Source organism: Rattus norvegicus, chromosome 1 (assembly GCF_036323735.1).
Source record: "Rattus norvegicus strain BN/NHsdMcwi chromosome 1, GRCr8, whole genome shotgun sequence".
In the NCBI taxonomy this organism is placed as follows: domain Eukaryota; kingdom Metazoa; phylum Chordata; class Mammalia; order Rodentia; family Muridae; genus Rattus; species Rattus norvegicus.
This window is the reverse complement of record NC_086019.1, coordinates 192,404,189-192,424,131: the sequence shown is the minus strand read 5'-3', so window position 1 is coordinate 192,424,131 and position 19,943 is coordinate 192,404,189. Positions and strand designations below refer to the sequence as shown.

The window sequence follows — 19,943 nt, the reverse complement described above, 5'->3', positions numbered from 1 at the left end:
TCGGCATTCATTTTTCTATGTCTGGCCTATCTCACCTAGTACAATGTCCTCCAAGTTCCCCCAGTTTGTCAGAAATAGCAGGATTTCCTTCTTTTCTTCTCAGGACTGTTTTGAATCTGAGACCGGAGAAACACAATCCTGGCTACAGACCGACAGAATTAATCGGCCTTATTTTTATTTCATGATCTTTTTTCTTGAGATGGTATCTCACGGTAGCCTAGCCTAACCTAGAACTCATTGTAGTTCAGGTTGGCTTCAAACTCTTGGCAACCTTCCTAATTTAACCTCTGTCCGTCTGGGATTATAGACTTGAGCTAACATGCCCTCCTGATCTGCCTCTTTAGCTGAAATGCTATCCAGAACCTTCAGCTTTCTCTCCATGGATACGATGTAGCCTGAGGAGGGTGCTCTCAGTAGCCCTAGGGAGGGTACTACCAACACAGTCGCTAGCTGAAAATAGCCAAACCATGTTCAGCCGCTGTCTGGCCTTAAGCTTCCTGATCTGCAGCCCGAGATGCTGCCCTCCAAAGCTCTCTGGATTTTGGCAAGCCAGGAAGGCATGGTGTGATGTCCAAGAGAGAGCAAAGCTGGGAACAGCTGACCCTGTCTGCCTGATGCTTCCATGGGAAATTGAGAATTTTAAGAAAGAAAAGTCAACGAGGTAAAAACGGCCAATGGGGACAATGACAGGGTGTTAGTAAAGTCTAATGGCACATAAATACAAAGACGTCATAAGGAAGCCATTACGTTACGTAATTTCTGTATAACACATTAGTTGGAATACTCACTAAAATTAAGTAAAATGTTATAAAAACAGAGTCTTACATATTTGTGTCATTAAACCCAAATGGAGCTTTCAGCTAGGTTCCAATTTCTGATTTCTGGCTCTCTGGTAGAAGCAGATGGATTTCTGTGAGTTTCAGACCGGTCAGGGCTACCTACACAGTGAGAGCCTGTCTCAGAAAAAAATTATAGAAGCTGTAGCCATCTTTCAAACATTAGTGTATAACATAAAGATTGCCTCATCCATTCAAAAAGCTGAGGGCTGACTCTACCAGCTGAGCTATATGCCCTGTCAGGTTTATAAAACTTTTATTTCCTTTCTCCCTTCCTTCTCTCCTCCCTCCCTTCCTCCCTTCCTTCCTCCTTCCCTTTTTCCCTTCCTTAACTGTGTATGTGTTTGGTTGTGCATGTGCCACAGCACACATGTGGGACTTTACCAACTGAGCTAGATGCCCAGTCAGGCTTATCAAAGTCTGTCTGTCTGTCTGTCTGTCTGTCTGTCTGTCTGTCTGTCTGTCTATCTATCTACCTATCTCTCTAGCTGATTTATCTATCTACTACCCACCTACCTACCTTTTTATTATGTATGTGCATAGTTAGTGGACACCTTGCAGGAAGCCAATTCTCCTATTCCACCAGGTGAGTCCTGTGACAGTTTTGTTAAAAGTCTGCTCGCGCAATTCCACATGAGCTCCATTTGGTCTTTTTTTTTGGTGTGGTTGTTGGTTTGTTTTTCGTTTTTTTTTAAATGAGGTTTCACATAGTCTAGGCTGACCTCAAACTCAGCATGTGGTCAACAAGGACCTTGAGTTTCTGATCGCCGGCCTCTACCTCTTGAGTGCGAGGATTAAGAGCACGCACTACACCACCCAGCTTTGTGTCTCTGCGGGTGGAACCCAGGGCTTCCTGCTTGCTAGGCAAGTGCCCTACCTACTTAGTCGCGTTCCTTTCTAGCACATGGTCCCTTGCAACTGTTAGATCATCTATCATAGGACGGCTTACAGCTCGGTCATCTTCTGGGCGAGCATCTTTATCTACCACAAATAGCAACAGGAAGCGGGCAGTGATACATGTAATCGTTGCGCTGATTATTCTTTTTAATTTTTGGCAAAATGACTGGTTGTCAAACTATTTACTGGCTCAAGGGACACAAATACTTCCAAGACTCCCATACACAATGCCAAATAGCATCTTACCACGTCTGCCTCCTGGAGCAACTGATTAACTGTAAGGGCTTGGTCTCCCCTTACATCCTGTGAGAGTTGCTATTAGTAATTATACCTTGGGTGCATCGCACCATTACTACTGTGTCAACTTCTTTAATTTAAAAAAAAAATCCAGACCTGAGGTCTAGCTCAGTGGTAGAGCGCTTGCAAGGCTCCAGGTTTCATCCCTAGCTCCACACATAAGCAAAGCCAACACTCCCCAAAACTTTCCGCCTGTGTGAGGGCTGAGGTTTACTATTTACGGAAGCAGCTTGCCGTGGGGGTGCGAGTAATCTAGATTCCAGTGATTTCTTTGTGCGCCTACATGTGCTAGGCACCGGGCCAGGTGCTTTTTGTGTTTATTACTGCTGGAACCACACCTTCAGAACGTAGGTGTTCTGTCCCCGTGAGGCTGTGATATGTGAGGACAGAGTGCTGGTCAGTTGGCATGGTCAAGACTGGTACCAAGTGGCTCGACTTGGAGTGTAGCATTGATCCATTGTGTACTCAACCCCTCCTCAAAGGATTTTACATACATGCTCACGTGTAAACGCATATATTACATATTGCATATGATTATGTATGTATGCCATATATATATTCACAGCTTACCAGTTCTCTCTCTCTCTCTCTCTGTCTGTCTTTTTTTGAGACTGAGTTTCATGTAGCATAGGCTAGCTTTAAATTCGCTATGTAGTCAAGGGTGGTCTTAAATTTCTGATTCCCCTGACTGCTACTCCTGAGCGCTGGTGTTACAAGTGTGCACCATCCCTGCTCATTACGCACCCCTGTTCTGTTTAGTGCCGGAGATCAAACCCACAGCTTGGTGCTTGCCTAGCAACTGAGCTATATTACCAGCCAGACTTCAGCAAAGTCTTACTACCTTTATTTAGATATTTTTACCTTACTTTGTGCATATGAATGCTTTCCTTGCACAAATGTATGTTTGCCACACGATTGTTAGATCCTCTGGAACAGGGGCTACAGGTGGTTGTGGTTGTGACTAACGACACAGCTCCTGAGAAGTGAATCCAGGTCCTTTGCAAGTGCAACGAGTGTTCTAATCCCTGACACCCCTTTGCAGTCCCACACTGTCTAAGTGTATAAGAGCATACATATCGGTCTGGACATAGTGGCGCAGGACTTTAATCCCAGCACTAGGAAGGCAGAGGCAGGCAGATCTCTGTAAATTTCAAGGCTAGCCTGGTCTATGTAGTGAGTTCTTAAGACAGCCAGGCATGGCTGCACAGAGAGATCCTATTTCAACAAACAAAACAAAACCGGAGTGCACATGCCATAGTGTGAATGTGGAAGTCAAAGGACAATTTGCAGGGGAGTTAGTTCTTTTTTCCCACCACATGGGTTCTGGTAGCCACTGAGCTATCTCGCCCATCCTCATCAGTTTTTAAATTCCTGGTAGACTAAGCCAGCTGATCTACAAAACTCATTTCTCTGAAACCCCAACCTCCCGGAAGAACTCCAGGGCCACTGCTTCTTGTCTGCTGTGATAGGTGATCCTGGATCTAAATGTGAAGCCAGCAGTAGGGGGGAATGGGGCCTAACCTATTTACCATCATTTCTTCTGAAGGTTTAAATGAAAGAAGCAGAAGAGGGAGTGACTTGGAGGACTGATTCCTTGGAGGCTGTGTCTTTACTTGGGACAGACACTGTGCCCAGAACATAGCTGTGTGAAAAGGTGACCCTCTCTGACAGCTTGAGGCGGTTTCCTCCCTGCCCCCACTTGTTTTATTTTGTTTTGAGACAGGGTCTCACGGTGTAGCCCTGGCTATTCTAGAACTCTCTCTGTAGATCACTCTGGCCTCAAACTCACCAGAGCTCCACCAGCCTCTGCCTCTACCTCAAATGCTGGGATCAAAGGTGTCTCTCACCGTAGGCCTTTTATTCTGGGTCTTCTGCACTCTATACATGAATATTGGCTCTTGGATCTTTGGACACCATGCATAAGAGTGTTTTGTCTGCATGTATGTATGTGTACTGTATGTGTATCTGGTGCTTGTAGAAGTCAGAGGAGGATGTCAGATCCCCTGGTACTGGAGTTATAGATGGCTGTGAGATGACATGTGGGTGCTAGGACTTGAACCCTGGTCCTCTGTGAGAACAAGTGCTCTTAATCACTGAACCATCTCTCCAGCCCCGGGCACCAATTTCATGAGTCAAACAAAAAGGAAAATTAAACTGTTTCCTTGCTCTTAACCCTGGCCTTTTGACAAGCTCACAGGGCAGAAAAAGGGATCTAAAGCTGTTAACCTTCCCCATTGTTTTCCATTGTCTAAGAGGCTTAGAGCTCTTAGCTCAATGTGGCCTCAGAGTATATCATAGGCTACACCAGTCTTGCTGAGGGCATGTGGGGAGGACCTGACTGCTAGTGCTGGCTTTGGCTGCCTGTGTCTAACTTCTACCCCATTGTGCTAGTCTCCTCCTTTCCTGTGTTAGCTTCAGTGTATTTGTGATCAGCCTTGGGGGGATGCTTTCAACGGAGGTGGGCAGAGAAAATTCTGTTACTGTTCTCAGAATACAGTGATCTCATTGGGATGGTTCGACCCTCCCTTCTCTCTCTCCTTCCTCCCTTCATTTCCTTCCCTCCTTCCCTCCCTCCACCCCTCCCTCCCTTTCTCCATCCCTTCTTTCCGACTCCTTCCTTCTGATTCTCTCTGTAATCCTGGCTGCCCTAGACATTGCTATGTATATCAGGATGTCCTCTAACTCAAAGAATCTTCCTGCTTCTGCCTCCGGAGTGCTAGGGTTGCTGGGATTAAAGGAGTGCACCATTACACTCCTGCCGGTTTAGGCTCAGTTTTTCCAGAGCCTATGACCCAAGAGCTATTTCAATGGCCAGGAAGCTTGTCCCGGGAGTGGGCCAATAGCAGCTGGAAACATTCAGAAAGCCCCGCTTGGAAGCCAGGCTCTCTGATGGTGCTCACCTGCAAGCCGCTGCTGAAGACCTCTGCAGACTTCAGGGGACGGAATATCCTCTTTGGAAAGCACAAATGGCCTTGTTTGGAAATGATGGAGTGGGGAAGAGTAGGGAGAGATATGGAGAATAACCACAGAGGGCCAGAGCTGAGGTGGCGTTGGGACTGCAGGGTGGACAAAAAGGGAGGAAAATAGAGCAAAAATGGGAAGCTCAGAATAGAAGATATAAAGGAAAGTGCCAACTAGTGAAAATCCTGCGAAAGAACGCGCGCGGGGGGTTGGGGGGGCGACTGGGGAATGGTTTAGAAAAATAGCAATTAGCACAGCTAAAAATAAAGACCAATTTCGAGACAAAGCCAGACCCACAAGGAGAAAAATAAAACTCGCCAGAAAGACAATTCCTTGCAAACCAAATGCTCAAGAAAATGGGGCTAACGACACCCCCCTCTTGGGCTGTTTGGTAAAAAGAAATGGGAAACTAGATGAGCGTGGAGCGCGGCGCTGAGCAGGTGACAGGCACCAGGAGAGGAGCGTTGAGCCGGCGCTGGAATCCATAGGATTCCGGTAGTTGAGCGCAAAGGTCCTCCTGAGACTGCACCCGAGTGTCGTCCAAGTTAAAATATGTGCCGGCGCGCTCCGATCCACTCTGGAACCGCAGAGGCTCCGGCAGCGTTCTCCCAGGTCTGTCCCGGAGCCTGGAAGCCCCGGCACAGGCGTGGCGTGGGCCAGAGTGGGCGCCCACTCGCGGCGGCTTGGCTTGGGACTCTGGTGACGCCTCCCGGGTATTCGCGGCGTGAGCAGGCCGCGCGCCCACGGAATCGGGTAGACCTGGGGGCGATCAGGGAGGTGACTTGGGCCTGGCAGGGACACTGAACACTGTACGTCTCCCGGCTGGGAGGGGAGGGACCGGGATGTGCGGGGGAGCTGAGGGTCACCCGGGGCCAACGCTCCCTGCCCTGCGCCGGTAACTGGGGGCTGGACCCAGTGCCCACGGGCGCGGGTGGGCAGGGAGAGGGGAGCGCGGCGGGGAGGAGGCGGCGGGCGGGGCCTGGAGGGGCGGCGTCGCGCGGACTCCTCCTCCTCCTTGCCCTCTTTGGGCTCAGCCGCCGCGCGGCCCGGCTGCTCTGTCCTCTGGACGCCCGCGGCGATGTTCACCCGCGCCGTGAGCCGACTGAGCAGGAAGCGGCCGCCGTCTGGTAAGCGACTGCCCGCGCTGGGGCGCGGGAAGGACCGGTCGCGGGGTCCCTTGGCGCGGCTTGCCGTGCCGCCCGGACAGCAGCCGCGCTCCTCCCCGCTCGCTCTGTCCCAGCCGCGGCGGGAGCGCAGAGCTGGGGAGCCGCCCGGGGAGGAAGTTGGGCTTGAAGCGGGAGTCTCAACAGCTTTCTTTCTGGAGAAGGTCTGGGAGCCACGGGAGACACATTAACAGCTCCACACTCGGTGGCAGTGTGGGAAGCCAGGCTCCCCTCCTGCGTGCAGCCTCCTCCTCCGGCGGAATAGGAAGGATGCTCCTCCGGACCTCTGCATCCCCGGAGTGGCCGGGCCCCGAGGCGCCAAAAAAGTGGAGTCCCAAGGTGGCTGCACACCAGGGCGGGGGGAGGAACTTGTGTGACACGGCGGGGGAGTCACTTTGTTTTTCCCCCCTGAACCTGCCCGACCCACAGTTTGGGGCAACTTGGCAAGACAAAGAACCCGCGGTGCAGAAATGGTGATTTGAATCCTGTCATCCTTTTTGTTCTTAAGAACACCTAACACTCTTTGATGGCTTACGTTTGTGGCCAGGAGTTGTGTTGACACCTTCTGTGCTTTCTCTTGTCTTAACCCTTAGAGCCGCCGCGTCGGAGGGGTGGGGCTCTAAAGCCAGGGTATTGGGTAACCTGCTCTACTCTTAGCTGATGGATCTTTTAAATGTAGGTTTGTTTGCTTGACTCTGGGTTTGGGGTTCAAAGGCTTGCTTTCCTGTCGGCCGGAGATTCACTACGTGTTAGCCGGTTTCCTCTTTTCACATAAATATCAAACGTGGTTAAACGACTGCAATCAGACATAGACCCAATCCCACTGCCACCATTCGCCAGCTGTGCAACTTGTTTGTGAGTAGGGATGTGCAAAGTGTAGCTTTAAGTGCTTAATTGGCGCCTCCCCTCCACCCATCAACCTCATGCAAATCATTTCATTAAATATTTAAGACAACCCCACTAAAGTCAGATTCCATAGAGTTACCGTGAAGAGTTAGCACTGTTGTCTTAATATGCGTTGAAATGATCCATTAGCGTTACCCGAGTGGCCACATTCCCTTTGATGCTGATGGCTGACACGGAGTGGTGGTCAGATTCCAGGCACTGGAGTTGAACTCCAACCTTGACTCTGCCACTCCGACACGCTGAATAATGAATGTCCTTGGACCTTTCTGTGCCGCAGAGCTGTGCTGGTGCTGGCTCGGTGTAGCTTGCGAGAACCAATGGCTAAATGTTCAGGGCATCTGGGAACTGGTTGCTAAGTCATAGGTGGACTGAAATGAACTGTGCTGGGACATATCAACATATGTCATACAAGGCTTGATGAACACTGGACTTCAGAAAGCTGTGGACTTAACTACATAATTTGTATTTTAGATTATATTTACATTTGTGTGTGTGTGTTTGTGTGCCTGTGCCTGTGTGTGTGTGTTTGTGTGCCTGTGCGTGTGCATGTGTGCCTGTGTGTGTGTGTGTTTGTGTGTGTGTTTGTGTGTGTGTGTGTGTGTGTGTGTGTGTGTGTGTGTGCTACAGCTTGCATGTGGAGGTTAGAGGATGACTTATAGAAATCAAGTTTCTTCTACCTATAGGTCCCAGTAATCAAACTCAAAAAAGCCATCACACTTGGATGTAAGCATCCTTACCCAGTGAACGATGTTACTGGCCTTTAACTGAAGATTTTAATTCTGATAAATATATGCTCACATTACTAATGGTAGCATAAGCAGCTAAACATGAGAAGCCCCGAGTGCAATGCTGGATACATGGTAAAAGGTGTGGGCTTACTAGTTCTCTTTTCTTCCCTCTCCTTGTTATGTAGAGGAGCCATGCCGAGCCCTGCATCAGTTGCTTGCTGCTTAGCATTGTCTTTGGCCTGAATTTAATACAAGCAGAGCCACGGAATCATGACACATACCTGGATTCAGGGTGCTTTTTCATGTGGCCAGATCACAATCCCAAATTGAAAGGCAGTTTCACAATCATTGGTACCATGTATCTGTTCTGAGGCAACAGACTAACTCTGATGAAGTTTGCCCACACCAGTGATAGAAAAGCCAGGAGTTAAATGGCAACAGCTGGTGTTGGATGTCTATATGACAAGAGCCCATTTCCCTTGAAATCTGCAGGTATAAAGTCTGCTTCTCTGTCAAAGGACATGAGCCCCTGCCAGTTTGGTCACTATCATCACCAGCCAACATCAAGAAAAGGAGAAAGGAGGGAGGGTGAGGGCTCCTCACAGAGATACTGTGCAGCTGGCAAGCCATCCGCAAGACGGTTATGGATTTGGGGGAGGGCAGTTTTGATTATTTTCTTTTTCTTGTGGTGCTAGGAGTGTGTCCAAGGCCTTGCCCATACAGGCAAGTGGCCTACCCCAGGGTGATACCCACACCTGAACTTGACTTTTAAAGAGGTTTTCCAGAATATCCAACTAAAGCCCCATCAAAGCTGGAATCACCCCTGTAAGAGCCTGCAGGGGCTTGGGGTTGACTGCAAGCCTGTCTCCCCCAGAGCATTTTATGTGAGGCTGAAAGAGTTAACTCTCATCACTCTGTCCACTGAGAGCTGGGAGCTCCCCCTGTTTCTAAGGCTCGTAGTTAGAAGCCTTTGTTGGAGACTCTGTATCTGCTTATTAGGTAGGAGACACGGGGCTTGATAAAACTCAGACCCCAGTTCAATCTTGGGGAACCAAGGGAAGCAGGAAGAGTCATGGCTTCATTTTTAGCAAGCACCCCGGTATTTTTATGCTGAAGTGTGAGGAACCCTCAGAGGACCCTGGCCTCTACCCACAACCCGTACTGCTAATAACTGGCAAGATCCTACCTCAGAACCAAAGTAAAAGCCACACCCTAATCCAGACCTCTGGGGAGCCTGTCAGAGGAGTCCTTTTTATGTTATCCTATTGAACCTTGGCAATGGTTTCAGAGTCAGTGCTGGGCTTATGTTTTTAGTCTGTACAGAAATTTAATGAATTTGTTCCTAACAGTTTCACAGTGGAGCGTCTTGGCAGTTGGGGAAACTTTCCTCTGTAGAAACTCATGGGCTGGCTCTGAGGGTTGGAAGAGAGCAAGGCTGGCCTCCACGTGAGCAAAGGCCAGGATGAGATGGCCTTTTTTCTTCAGATGACATCAGCTCTGTCTGCTTGGGTCCCACCACAAGCAGCCTGTAGACGACATGGGTGAGCAGAAGGCACGATGTGGCTTCAGTTGCTGTCATTCTTCTGTATTTTGTCTTTTATTTTCTTTTTTTGTTTCGGAGCTGGGGACCGAACTCAGGGCCTTGCGCATGCTAGGCAAGTGCTCTACCACTGAGCTAAATCCCCAACCCCTGTCTTTCATTTTCTTAGATGCCCACAGGGTCTGGGCTGGCCATTTCCTATAGCTTTCATGGGAAACCAGGCACTTCCCTCCCTGAGCTGACTCCCCTTCTGAGGACTTGTTTAGATGGTACTAAATTTATCGTGGTCATGTCTGCTTCCCCCAGATAGCTGTCCACTGCAGCAACCCAGCCATCGGGTGGCAGTGAGAGAAGAGGGGCCTCCGGCAGGCTATACTACAACCCCTTGATAAGAGCTGTCAGGAGGCGTCCACTACGTGAAGCAGTTCCTGCAGACTTTCAGGGACAAATTTCTCTTTGGACCTGATTCCCATTTCTTGAGGGCCATGCCCAGTGCTCAGGGTTGCCTTACTGTGCTGTCTCCACCTGAACACCCCCTCCTTTTCAACCCAGTTTCCTGCCCCTGCTCTGCCTGCAGAGGTATGGGTTTTCCTGTTTCCTTAAGGGTATCCTTCTTCCAAGCCTGACTGGTCCTTTGTGCCCCACAGTGGTTTGTCTCAGAAGTTGGGTCCCCAGGAATGGGGACTACTTTAGGGCTACTCATCTCCAAAGAACCAGACAAGATTCACCTGTCTTGGACCCTCCCCTAGAGCTACCTGAGCGCACATCTACTCAGCCACCTTGTTAAATAGTTAAGGAATAAGTATGGAGGTGACAGCTTATCCCTGGTCCTTCCCCTCCTGTCTGGGAGTTCCTGCTCTTTACCCCCACCCCCAATTCGTCGTAAGCCTGTGACTAAAAGCTTTCATTTCTTGAATATTATAGTTCCCTTTCCTTCGCAGCTCCCTCAGCCGGCCATCCTGAGGTGACAGGATCTGGCCTCCTTCATTGAGTTGCTCGCTTCCTTTCTTCTCTTTGTGCTTTATTTCCTTCTTGGCTTGCCGTACATTCTCGGTGATTGTCACCTGTTTTAGTAGCTCCCTGTTTTCCTTTCAGCACCTCTCAATCAGGTGCTTGGCTTAGCTCATTCCTCAGAAAGCATTGATCCAGAGTACCAGATGTGAGGTTGACCCTTGAGGAACGCATTGCCGTTGTCCTTAAGGAGTGCACACGATGGAGCGTAGAGAGAGCACCATTGGCGAAGGGCTGTTTATTCAACATCAGGACCTGGGCTGGGTCTCCAGAACCCTGAGGGTGGTACCTACTTCAATCCCAGCACTGGGGAGGTTCATGGATCCCTGGAACTCACTGGCCAGTGAGTCAAGCCTATTTAACACTCCTAGGCTGGTGAGAGACTCTATCAAAAGACAAGGTAGACAGTGCCCGAGAAGAGATACCCAGGTCTTCATAAGCACTTGCACACATGCACCAGCATATATGTCCACCAGCACACACAGGGACAGACACACAAAGAAATCTGTGAGCTGGGGCTGGGGGTGTAGCTCAATTACGAGAGTACTTATTTAGCAGGCACAACTCTCAGAATTCAGTCCCCCAGCATAGAACTGGCTGTGGTGGATTTTACCACCCGAGAGGTAGGAGGATCAGAAATTCAGGATCATCCTTGGCCTCATAGCGAGTCAAGGCCAATCAGAGTACATATGCCCCTTCACAACACAAACACGCACACACGCACACACACACACACATACACACACACACCACACACCACACACACACCACACCACACCACACACACACACACACCACACATACACACACACCACACACATACACACACCTACATACACACACACACACCCCTACACACCAACACTCATATCCAAAACAAAGTAAAACCACACCAAAACACACACACACACACACACACACACCAATAAGAACAACCCCTTTCCCCCAACAGAAACAAGCAAGCAGGGAAAGAAATGTATGGGCTAAATGAATGATAGTGAACTTGGGGGGTTGGGGCTGGGGTTTGTTGGGAGTTTGAGACCAGTCAGAGCTACTTAGGAAGACATTGCCTTAAAACTGCCTCCTCCTCACACACAAGGGAAGCATGACTGATTCTGACAAACTCTGTTTACAGGCTTTGGGATTAGCCCAGGGCCTATGTGTGCTGGGTAAGTGCTCTACCACTGAGCCACACCCCATCCCAGAAGTCTGATCTTGAAGTGAGGTAGAGACAAGAAGGAGCATGGAGAAAAGTTACTTTATCCGTAAGTGTCAAGCCCCCATCTCGGAGACAAGGAAAGGTAGTGACAGGGACTTGGGCCATTGTCATCTTTCAGGGTCTTGGGGGCCATTATTGTTTTTCTGGGCCTCTGGCTGCCTAGAAAGTGGGGATTCTTGGGAGGGTGCAAACAGCAGTCTGGCACCCGTATTTCCTTCCCTCTAGTCAATGCTGGAAACTGTGGCCATCTGTTGTTTAGTCCACCCAAAAGAGGATGTTAGTATAGTTTTCTGTTTGGACCCAAGAGTGTCAGGGAACCCTGAGCCCTGTTGGTCTACACATCGGCTCTGAGAAGGCAGCAGCACTTTGGTCTGCTGGAGCTTCTAGGTGGACTGGAGCATGGAACGTAAGGGCCCCCCCACCCGCTTCCCCTTTACCCCCCCCACTGCCCCTTTACCCCTCCCCCACTGCTGACCCCTCAGAACACATTCTCAGCTTGGGGGTGGGCAGAACAGGACCTAGGGAGGAGGGCGTTGTAGTGAGACAGACATGATGGTGGCTTCTGAGTGGCTGCTGGGCACACTTGCCTTGTTGAGTCCTGAGCTCTGGATAAAAGTGTCACAGTGTACCTCAGAGCTGTGGCACCCTCGATGGCCGTTTCCCCGTTCTCATCTTATGTGCCGCTTCAGAGTAAGATTGTTTCAAAATTTTTAAACTTCGTCATTATTATTATTATTATTATTATTATTATTATTATTATTATTATTTTAATTAATTTTTTTTGTTAACAGTAGTGAATTTCCATGTCCTCATTTGGGGCCTTGCACGCCTGTAAGGTCGTTCTCAGGGGCTAGATACCAGTGAAAAATATGTAAAGTAATGTTTAGGTACAGAATTTCCACGACCCAGTTTCCGTGGAGACTTAAGTAGATCACCAGTTAAAACAAACAGATTCTCTGCTTCTATATTGGGATGTAACTTTAAAAAAATGTATTTTACTTGATGTGGTGTAGGTGATATGAACTTTCTGAATAAGTCTTGTGGGCACAGCTCTCCCGTGAAGCTACACATATTGCTTGTTTTTCTTACCTGTTCCTCTTCCCATTTCTTCCCTTCTTTCTAATTTCATGGACCAGGGTCTTAGGGAGCTCACACCATGTAGCAGAGGCTAGCCTGACCCTCCTACCTCTTACCTGTCTAAGTACTGGATCACAGATGAGAGGCAGTACACCAGGCTGGACGGAGAGGACTGAGGGAAGGTGGGGTGCTCTAAGTGCTTTGGAATTTGGGGCTAACATCTCTGCCTTTCCTGGATATGAATGTCTCCTTTGTCTCCGTCAATGTGCTATGGATTTATGGGTACTTAGGGCAGAGCCTGTGAGAATGTACCTTGCCTCTGCTATTGAGGAAGTTGGGTGCTGAGAGCTTATTAAAATATTATTTGGATTGGGGAAATGGCCTGCTACGCAGGGTCCTTACATGGCTCTCCCTACAGAGCCATAGCAGAAATCTAAACTGCAAGCGTTCAGGTCTGACGACTGCCCCAGATGCCTTTTGAGTATGGATTTCTAGGGAATTCCTGTCTGGAGAAAGTCTCGATTAGCTGTGACATCATAGCTAATATAAATAATATATTACGAAATGGATCGCAAGCAACAGGCTCCAGCCATCTGTAGGGCAAGGCTGCACGCATCTTCGAAGACAGGCTTTTACTGAAGTCGGAAACCACACGGAACAGCACAGATGGAAATGAAACTCTGCACATTCTGTCTGTGTGCTAGATGCTCCCAGTTTAGTCTTACAGGGCCCCTACCCCGACTTCCCCAGTACGGGATTCACCCCAAGTTTCTGTCTTTACTCACACAGTAACAATGTAATTGTTACTAGTGAGTCTTGTGTTCCTTGACCCCCTCCCCACCCTGTCTCTCCCTCTCTCCTGGATCTTACCACATAACTCTGGCTGGACTCTCTCTCAGGCTAGGCTGGCCTGGGAGTCAGAGGTGTGCCTGCCTCTGCCCTGTAAATGCTGGGACCAGAGGTGTGCCCAGCCACGTCCTGCTGTTGTTAGCCTCTTCAAAGCCACTCCTTTCTGACTTTTCAATGTAAAGATGAGCAGAAATCAAAATTAAACAGCAATGGAGCCTTGTGAGAAAGAACAGGCCCCCTGGTGTCCGGCCACTGGCCTTCGGACCGAGATTTCCTTTCTCTGCGTGTCTCACATCTCAGCTTCCTCGCCTGGAAAACAGGGACGTTATGAATGTCACACGAGAGTGCTTTCAACCCACAGGAAAGTGCAGCACACAACCTCACACCTTGGAGAACGAGTCGTAAGTAGTTTTGTCACCAGCTAAAGGTACATTTACTGGAAAATTAGGCCCAGGCATGCAAAAAGAAACTCCGAAGAGCTAGAAGTCAAAAGGAAAACAAAGCAAAACAAAACAAAAACAAACAAACAAACAAACAAAAAACCAGTCATGCAATGACAGACCCCCTTTCTTCGGCATAACATTTTAGAGTTGAAATAAAAAAAGTAAAATATGAACAGACGAAATTGCCACAAACTAATATCACTCCAAATTGATTCTTATGGCCCGAGAAATCTTAAAGCTGATGGAAAAATATGTTCAGTGTATTTTCCCCCCACCTGGGCATTTTAAGCCTGCTTTCTTGCCTAGTCACCAAAAATGGAAACTCGTCGATGAAAATGTCTAGGCAGGCTGGGGAGCCAGCTCGGGCAGCGAAGGGCCTGGATGTGAGAGGACCTGGGTCTGAATCCCCAGGCCAGGGTGAAAGAAGCCAGTTTACTCTGTGATTACAATCCCAGTGTCGAGGAAGCCAGCACAGGAAGATCCTGGGGCTCAGGGCCAGCCAGCCTGGCAGAACCAGCCAGTTCTGGGTAAAAGTGAGAAACTCAGACTAAAAAACCAAGGTGGAGAGTGACTGAGAAAGACCTCGGGAATTGACCTCTGACCTATGCATGCACACGTGTGTGCACACACACACATACATGTACCCATGCAGAAGAATGAAAAAGTATCTAGATTTGGGGATTCTTGGATAAGGTTTGGGCAGCTGTGAAATCTTGGTGTTCCTTTTTTTTTTTTAAAAAATGTTTTTATTGTCATTATTAGTACTAATAATTCTGAGAGGGCCTCCCCATATAGCCCTGGCTGGTCAGGAGCTCCCTATGTGGATTGGTCTGGCCTTGAACTCTCAGGATCCTGCTGATACTGCCTCTGTGGGATTACAGATGTGCGCCACCATGTTTTTAAGTTTCGAAGTAATCTTGCTTGCTATCGGTAAAAGTTATTCTTTCTCTTGCACGTTACTAGGTAAAATATCATGTTATGCTGAGGTAGCATAGGCTTCCTTAGTCTATATCAAAAAAGTAGATTAAGCTTTCAGAGCAGGGACACCGAGTCACAGATATGTCCTGAATTCAGGGTGACTTCTAGGGTGATGCCAGATGGAGCAGGCCGGCCAACTGCTTCACGGGAGCTGGGAGATGATGGCTTGCTGTGACCTCAGTGAGCGTTGACAGTGTCTCAAAGCTCCTGTGTTGAAATGCAGTTCCCATTGTGAAGTATTAGGAATGGGGAAGAAATGTTTATTTTCCTTTTTCTTTTTTCTAGATATATTGTTTAGAGTTGCGGCCTTTGGGAGCTGAATCAATGAGCTTAAAACAAAACAAAACAAAACAAAACAAACCTCTTGCTTTATAAAGTAGCTCCCCTCAGGTATGTTGTTATAGGAATAAAAACCAGACAAAATATAGATGCCATTAAGTGAATTGTGTTTGCAGATGTTGCCTCAGGAAGATCTGTTTGTTGTAAGAACAACAACGACAAAACTCTTAATTTTCAGAATGGAGAAGGGGAGCAGAGGCAGAGGAGGAAGTGGGGGACAGGAACACAGTTAGCGGTAGAGCGCAGGGTCCTGGAGTCAATCCCCAGTATTGAAAGACAAACAACGAAAACCTTTGTCAGTCTGATGTCTTGGAAAAGATCCAAACCAATATCCAAGGAAAGAGAAAACACATGACAGAAGCCGGCAGAAGAATCCTGAGGGAAGTAGTGGAAGAAATGGCCAAGGGGAAGGCTTCAGTTAGGAGAACTAAAGTATGGAAGCTGGCCCAGCAGCGAGGAGAGCATCCCGGTCCCTGGAGACTGGAGTTGAGGTCTCAGCTGGCCCAGCAGCTCACACCCACCTGGAAACTCTGATGCCCTCTTCTGGCTTCCTCAGGCACTGCACTCGTTAGCACTACCTTACACACACACACACACACACACACACACACACACACACACACACACACTAAAACACACACTAAAACACACACTTAAGAACTCCAAAGTCAAAACACCAGTAACCGAAGCTTTTGAGAATCCCTTCCCTGAATCACACAACATCATTTTTATTTTCTAATGCAAGGGAGATGGGAGCCCTGGAATGTCCCCATGAGGGACTACCATTTTCTGTGTTCCAAGGACCCTGGAGTCCATGGAGCCAATCCTGATGGAACAAATAGGTGTTTTTTAGCAGTTGCATGTAGCAATTCCTTAGACATGTCACCCAGGGACAAGTCATTTTCTTGGACTTTTGCTTTCTTTTTTTTTTTTTTTTTCTTTTTTTTTTCGGAGCTGGGGACCGAACCCAGGGCCTTGCGCTTGCTAGGCAAGCGCTCTACCGCTGAGCTAAATCCCCAACCCGGACTTTTGCTTTCTAGTCTAAGGAGGCAGTCTAGCTCCAGGTAGACCTGGAATTGTGTAACTTCGTGTGTGTGTGTGTGTGTATGTGTGTGTGTATGCATTCTGTGTATGTGTGTGTGCATGTGTGTGTGTGCATTCTGTGTATGTATGTGTGTGTATGTGTGTGTGTGCATTCTGTGTATGTATGTGTATGTGTGTGTGTGCATTCTGTGTATGTGTGTGTGCATGTGTGTGTGCATTCTGTGTATGTATGTGTGTGTGCATGTGTGTGTATGCGTGTGTGTGTGCATTCTGTGTATGTATGTGTGTGTGCATGTGTGTGTATGTGTGTGTGTGTGCATTCTGTGTATGTATGTGTGTGTATGCGTGTATGCATACGTGTGTGTGCATTCTGTGTATGTGTGTGTATGTGTGTGTGTGCATTCTGTGTATGTGTGTGCATGTGTGTGTGTGCATTCTGTGTATGTGTGTGTATGTGTGTGTGCATTCTGTGTATGTATGTGTGTGTGCATGTGTGTGTATGTGTGTGTGTGCATTCTGTGTATGTATGTGTGTGTATGCGTGTATGCATACGTGTGTGTGTGCATTCTGTGTATGGATGCATGTGCAGATGCATGAGCATAACACCTGTGGAAGCTAGAGATAGATGCCAGGCATCTCCCTCAGTCATTTCCACCTTGTTATTTTGGAACATGGGTTCTCACTGAACCTGGGATTCTGTGATTTGGTTAGACTGCCTTGTCAGTGAGCCCCAGGAACCCTCCTACCTCTGCCCTTCAGCACTGGGATTATACAGGCACTGCAGGTGCTAAGAGTAAGTGGACCTCAGGTCCCAAAGGGGCCGGCTCACTTCTTGTTCAACTGAAAGCTGCCACAAAAAGTTAGTCCACAGATTAGTAGTCGGGGTGTGGCTCGCATTTCCCCAGCAGTGGAGCCAGCTCTCAACTGCCTGGGTGCAACCTACCATGTGCATTTGCCAGAGAGCAGGGCAGTGAAACCCTGGCATGCTATGGTTGATTATTTAAGGGTGCCAAAAATTTCAGCGTCCTTTCAGACCAAGACTGAAAGCATGTAAGGGAGCGTGTGGCTGCCCGAGGTAGTTCCTTGAATAGTGTGCTTGTGTCCTGGTGTTTATTTGCTCAAGAGAATCTGCTGGGGCAATGGAGCAAATGCTCAAACTGTGTTCTCAAGGCAGAGGACAGAAGGTAAGTCGGAAGGATGCTTGGTGGAAGGAGCCCTCCTTCAGGAACCTCTTATAATTCTTTTAAAAAGCTGATATTTATGGAGAAACTCTGGGTCCAGGGATAAACATCCCACAGTAGATAAGGGGCCAGGAACTCATTTTTTTCTTTTCTTTTTTTTTTAAGATTTATTTATTTATTATATATGAGTACACTGTCACTGTCTTCAGACACACCAGAAGAGGGCATCGGATCTCTTTACAGATGGTTGTGAGCCACCATGTGGTTGCTGGGAATTGAACTCAGGACCTCTGGAAGAGCAGTCAGTGCTCTTAACCACTGAGCCATCTCTCCAGTCCCCAGGAACTGCAGAGTCACTTTGGAAGATCAGCAGGGTCATGCGGTTGGTTGTTCTAGGGAGCTTGCTTTGCCAAGAGGAGTGGTACCGCCACAGATGTGAGCACCAGTGCAGAGTCCCTAGGTTTCTGATGATGTTCTGTTTTATAGAGATGCAAGAAATGGATCCCAGAAGAGTAAGAGGTTAAGGCGTCAGTCTGGGTGTGGTGGTACAGACAGGCAATTCCAGCCCTGGAAAGGTTAAGAAGAAAGACTGTGAGTTCTAATCTAGCATAGGCTACATAGTGAGATTTCCCTCCCCCACTCAAAAAACCAAACCAAAACAAAAAAGCAACCAAACAAACAAAAAAACCGAAAGCCAAAAAAACAAAACAAATAAAATCAAGGTTAGGATGTGTTGTTTTGCTAAAAGTACATCAACGGACAACTATTAAATCTATTGTTCTCTCTCTCTCCCGCCCCCATGTGTGTGCGTGCATGTGTGCCCGAATGTACAGATGTGCTTATAAGTGTGTGTGCATATGTGTTGAAGCCAGGGACAATCAAGGGGATGTTCCCTAGTAGCTATCTGCTTTGTTTTGGAGATGGGGGTCTCTCAGTGGGCTGGGGCTTACTGGTTCAAGCTAGGCTCACACTTGGGTGCTGGGAGTCAAACTTGGGTTCCCATTTCCTGTGCAGAAGGCACTTCATCAACTAAGCCAGCTCCTCAGGTTCAAGTCTGGTATATTCTAGTACAAATTTTCTTTAAAAAATATTTCACTTCTATGGTTTCCTAGTTATTTTCAGTAGTTAATATATATTTCCCCCGATCATCCTTTAAAAATGATTTGCTTTTTTTTGGTCTCTTATTTTCTCCTAGATTTAAGTTGTTGTTTGTTTTTGTTTGTTTTCAAAATAGAACCTTGTCTTTAGTGTTTGAGACAAAAAAAAAAAAAAAACAATTGTGGAAAAAAGTACTAGCTGTCAATATGGTTCCCTTGGCGGGTCATTCTTTGTGGAAAAGGAGAGACCGACTGTCACGGTGTGCTGCCAGCTCTCTGGTGGACACATGACAACTACACATATCTGTTAGATACGGTGGGGGCGTTTAAGTTATAGTATGTGTGAGGGTTAGGTCAGGGTCGTCGCCATATCTGCTACCTCTTCAGAGTCTTCTTATTTCTGTGCTGGGAACATGCAAGACCCTCCTACCCGCTGTGGAGAAATGCATAGATTATACTTCTACCTCAAATCTGAGGTAACCCCCCAGCTCAGAGGCTTTTCTTCAGGTGCACACACAGATTTTACTCAAGACCTTGTAGCTCAAACTGGTCAAGTTGGTTTTGAGCTTGTACTCAAAGTGACACGCCAGTCACACTAGTGCAAGTCCCTCCCCCCCTTTTTGGTAAAGAGGATTTTAACTATCAAGCCTGTTGATGTAAGTCAACCATTCACCCTGGGCCAGTGATATTTAACTCTGCCACCAACCATCATCCATCCACTCATCCACCCATCCACCCATCCACCCATCCACCCATCCACCCATTCACCCATCCATCCAGCCATCCAGCCATCCACCCATCCATCCAGCCATCCACCCAGCCATCCATTCATCCATCTAGCCGTCCAGCCAGCCACCCACCCATCCATTCAGCCATCCATTCAGCCATCCAGTCATCCAGCCATTCATAGGCAGGATCTCATGTTTCTCAAGCTGGTTTTGAACTTCCAGTGTAGCCAAGGCTGACTGAACTCCTCATCTCTTATCTCCTGTGTGCTAGGATCCAGGCAGGTGCTACCATGGCTGCTTTTGTGTCGTTCTGAGGCTGGAGCCCAGGACTCTGTGTATGTTAGACAAGCTCTCCCCCAATAGAGCCACGCTCCTGGCTACATTTTTAGGCATATGACATATTTAAAAACAAAAACAAAACAACAACAACAAAAAAACCAACGAACCAACCTACAGAAGGTCAAATAAAAACTGGATAAGTCACTGTGTTGGCAAACCACACTGGAGGTCCAAATGAGACTGAAGATGGAGACCGTTGATGCTTTATTTAAAATGTTGGCATTTGTTTGTCATGAGCTTTATCCTGGGGCTCAGGATAGAACCCAGGGCTTGGCATATTCTAGACAAGCATTTAATCCCCCTCATACCT

General features: G+C 47.9%; 1 protein-coding gene and 1 long non-coding RNA gene across 5 annotated transcripts in view; both read left to right on the top strand.

The window, feature by feature from the left end:
* The first annotated feature begins 1,491 nt into the window (after nucleotides 1-1,491).
* Rgs10 (regulator of G-protein signaling 10) overlaps nucleotides 1,492-19,943 on the top strand; it is a 45,869-nt gene continuing 27,417 nt past the window's right edge. The window contains exon 1 of one of the 4 annotated variants that reach the window (XM_006230326.5): nucleotides 1,492-6,118. In XM_006230326.5, coding sequence (XP_006230388.1) covers nucleotides 6,070-6,118 — 49 coding nt within the window. In that variant the 5' untranslated portion in view covers nucleotides 1,492-6,069. 4 annotated transcript variants of the gene reach the window in all.
* On the top strand, nucleotides 12,255-18,746 carry LOC134485179 (uncharacterized). Its single transcript, XR_010063161.1, has 2 exons — nucleotides 12,255-13,885; nucleotides 15,191-18,746. It is a non-coding gene; the product is annotated as an uncharacterized LOC134485179 (long non-coding RNA).